We start from the raw sequence: 3,184 nt of genomic DNA, 5'->3' as shown, positions 1-3,184 counted from the left end.
CACACACACACATATATATATATATATATATATATATAAAGTAGGTACCTGTACATCTATCATGTTTCTCACAATTTAGATTGTCTTTTGGAAAAATCATTAAAGCCTTGCTACTTTGATGAAATTTGGCAAGAAAACATTTTGAATGACAATGTAAAATGAGGAAATATTTCAAGATTGGCACACCTGATGTCATTTTATTTATTCGATTTTGTTTCGTAGATCCATACCAATTGTTAGGGTGGTTCTGTTTGTGACCAACAGGTGGCACTGTCAGGCTCCTCTTGCAGTGGCACACCTGTTCGTCATTGTTTCATTTGTTATTGTTTGGTTAAAAGGACTCCGTGCCCGACCATTCTTTGTCGGATCCTTGTGTGCGTTTCTATGCACGTGTCATATTTTCTTTTCTGTCTTAGGTTTTTTGCTACTCTGATTTCTTGTGATTTTTCCGGTCTTTATTTGAGTGAGTTTTTGAGTTAGTTTCTCCAGTGTATTCCTGTTTACATTTTGTAAAATACATCTCGGTCAGCCACCCTGCTCCTACTTGCCTTCCTGCTTTTTGGGGTACTACAATAAATACCATCACGCAAAACGTGACACCAATCCCATCATTATTGAAAGAATTGAGGGTTTTTATTTGTCATCCCTATTTTCATGAAAAGTCTTAATTTGGCATGTGAAAAATCAATAGTTTCACACACATGGACAACGCAAAATATTTGATGTACGATATACAAATGTTCTGGCTTCTGAAAAATTAATAAAGATGTTACCTTCCGCTTTTTGGTCAGTTTCTTCGTTGCATCCGATTTCAGCAGCAGAGATGGAGGATCCACCCTGCGGCCAAATGGTGAGGGCATCGTCTCCTCGAGATTCAGCTTCTTTGCTTTGGGTTTACCAACTTTACCTTTCACAAGTTTGATGACTTTCCCGATATTTTGATCTTCTCGCTCAAGTGCCTCAAAATTCTGATGGGGAAAACCAAACAAAAACAGTAACGTATCTATTTTTTTTAACCACTCCTTGAACTTTCAGCAAGTAACCGACCACCTCCAAATTCTCTGGAGAAACTCTTTTGTTTCGGAAAACCCACACATGAACAAAACATTCACTTCAGTCATAAAATATACAATATCGGAGAAAAGGTGATTTACTTTCCATGTAATTTCAGTCACGTCTCACACAATCTGTTATCTTCAGGGAATTTATTGAATAGAGCGCTTTCGGTGGTCAGAGGGAAAAGACCAGACCTCTACGGCAAAGTAGGTGAAGTTCTCAGCTTGGGTTTTATAAAACGTTTGAGTCAACTTTTGAGCGAAGTGTCTTCAAACTTCGAAAAAAACTTGCTTGAACTCTTTCAATACTGGTCAATTAAAAAAAGAACAAACAAAAAAACCTCGAGTGCATACCAATTTAGAGCATTCTGACTTATCTTTCAAGGCTCAAAGAAAATTGGGTTTTATTTCTGTGAAAACACAAACAACGAAATGAGAGATGAGACTCTTCTTTCATTGCACAAAAAAGTTGGTTCCTACCATGTTCCATTTTTTTTTTTTTTTGCAATAAGTAGTAGAACATGGGTTGGTTCCATATTGCATTAAAAAAGCAATGGGAGAAAAAAAGATTTGTGTATCTGTGTGGATGCTATTAATTGATCCATCCATTCATTTATCCTCACGAGGGTCGCAGGGGGTGCTGGAGCCGATCCCAGCCGTCTTCGAGCAGTAGGCGGGGGACACCATGAACCGGTTGCCTGCCAATCGCAGGGCACACAGAGACGAACAACCATTCGCGCTCACACTCACGTCGAGGGACAATTTAGAGTGTTCAAACAGTCTGCCATGCATGTTTTTGGAATGTGGGAGGAAACCGGAGGACCCGGAGAAAGCCCACGGAGGCACGGGGAGAACATGCAAACTCTACACAAGAAGGCCGTAGGCGGAATCGCACACCGCACCTCTGCACGTGCTAACCACTCGTCCACCGGGCCGCCCACTGTAAAAACACTTACATCTAATTCTTCGATGAAAACTGCCAAGTCCTCCTTCCAGAGATCCTCTGGTGATTTCTCCTTGAGATTCTGTAGCTCTCCTGTCTGCACAAGAGGAAAAAAAGAGAGGAATAATAAGTAACACACCATTAACTATTTTGGCAATTATATGCCACTGAAATCCAACTTGGGTTAAGAGCTGTAGAGCAATAATAAAATGAGGACTATTCATTTCTTTTCCTTTTGGCTTGTTCACTGCAAAAAAATTTAAGAAAGAAAAAAAAAAAACTATCTTGTGACCTCAACTTCATCGTCATTTTCAAACTTGGTGCTAACCACTGCGAATTGCTGAGGCAGGTAAAGAAAGACATAAAGAACAAACGCAGGGGTTATCGGTCAGACGGAGTCATCTTGCATCATAACAATGCAAGACCTCACACACAGCAGCCCGAACGGTGCAGACCATCAACGAGCTCGGCTAGGAACTGCTCCCTCATCCCCTTCTAGCCGAGACATTGCCCTTTCAGAATTTCACCTGTTTGGTCCTTTCAGGCGTTCACGTGAGGCACCAAGTTTGAAAATGACGTTTGAAAGTCAAAAGTGTTGTGAGCGATTGGCTGAGACGTCAGTCCAAAGATTTTTACGCTGAGGGAATGTGGAAGCTTGTGCACAGATGGGAAAAGTGTGTGACCGTGTTAGGAGACTACATTGAAAAAAAAAAAAAAAAAACTAGCTCCATCTGTCTTCGAAGTCCTTGTACCGAAAAATTCACCTTATTTATTGAAAAACCCTCATAAAATATTTTTGATAGATAGTTTAAGAAATATTTATTTTTACGGGGGACACTGCAGCTCGAAATAGCTTGAAGGCTATTTCAAAATAATATGAGTGTCTCAAACAAAAGTGGCCCCACCACACTTGAGTCTGTCATTCTCCGATGCAAGTTTTAAAACAATGAATACTTCAATGTTATAATAGTCATATTCTCATTGGAACTCTTAACTTAAAGTATCAGTGATGAAAGTCCTCCGGATTTTCCCGGAATTCCGGATTTTCAAATTTTCATTGTAACTCCCCTGGAAAATTGCCTAAAATTAATCCGGATACTAGATGACAACATTGAACGAACACGCGTTTCAGTTCGTTGTTTTGCTTTCACGAGCGTAGGCATGTTGAGGCACTAACACTATATAT

At 39.9% G+C, this 3,184-nt stretch overlaps 1 protein-coding gene across 1 annotated transcript in view; it reads right to left on the bottom strand.

Annotated features, from left to right (window-relative positions):
- The window catches only part of top2b (DNA topoisomerase II beta), a 51,279-nt gene that overhangs the window by 15,869 nt on the left and 32,226 nt on the right, over positions 1-3,184 (bottom strand). Inside the window, exons 24-25 of the mRNA XM_019857328.1 lie at positions 2,012-2,095; positions 774-968 (exon numbers count right to left, since the gene is read on the bottom strand). Coding sequence (XP_019712887.1) covers positions 774-968; positions 2,012-2,095 — 279 coding nt within the window. The remainder of the gene's footprint in view (positions 1-773; positions 969-2,011; positions 2,096-3,184) is intronic.

Source organism: Hippocampus comes, unplaced genomic scaffold (assembly GCF_001891065.2).
Source record: "Hippocampus comes isolate QL1 unplaced genomic scaffold, H_comes_QL1_v1.1 scaffold73, whole genome shotgun sequence".
Lineage (NCBI taxonomy): Eukaryota > Metazoa > Chordata > Actinopteri > Syngnathiformes > Syngnathidae > Hippocampus > Hippocampus comes.
Note: the sequence above shows the minus strand (reverse complement) of the source record. Positions and strands in the feature narration are given on the sequence as shown.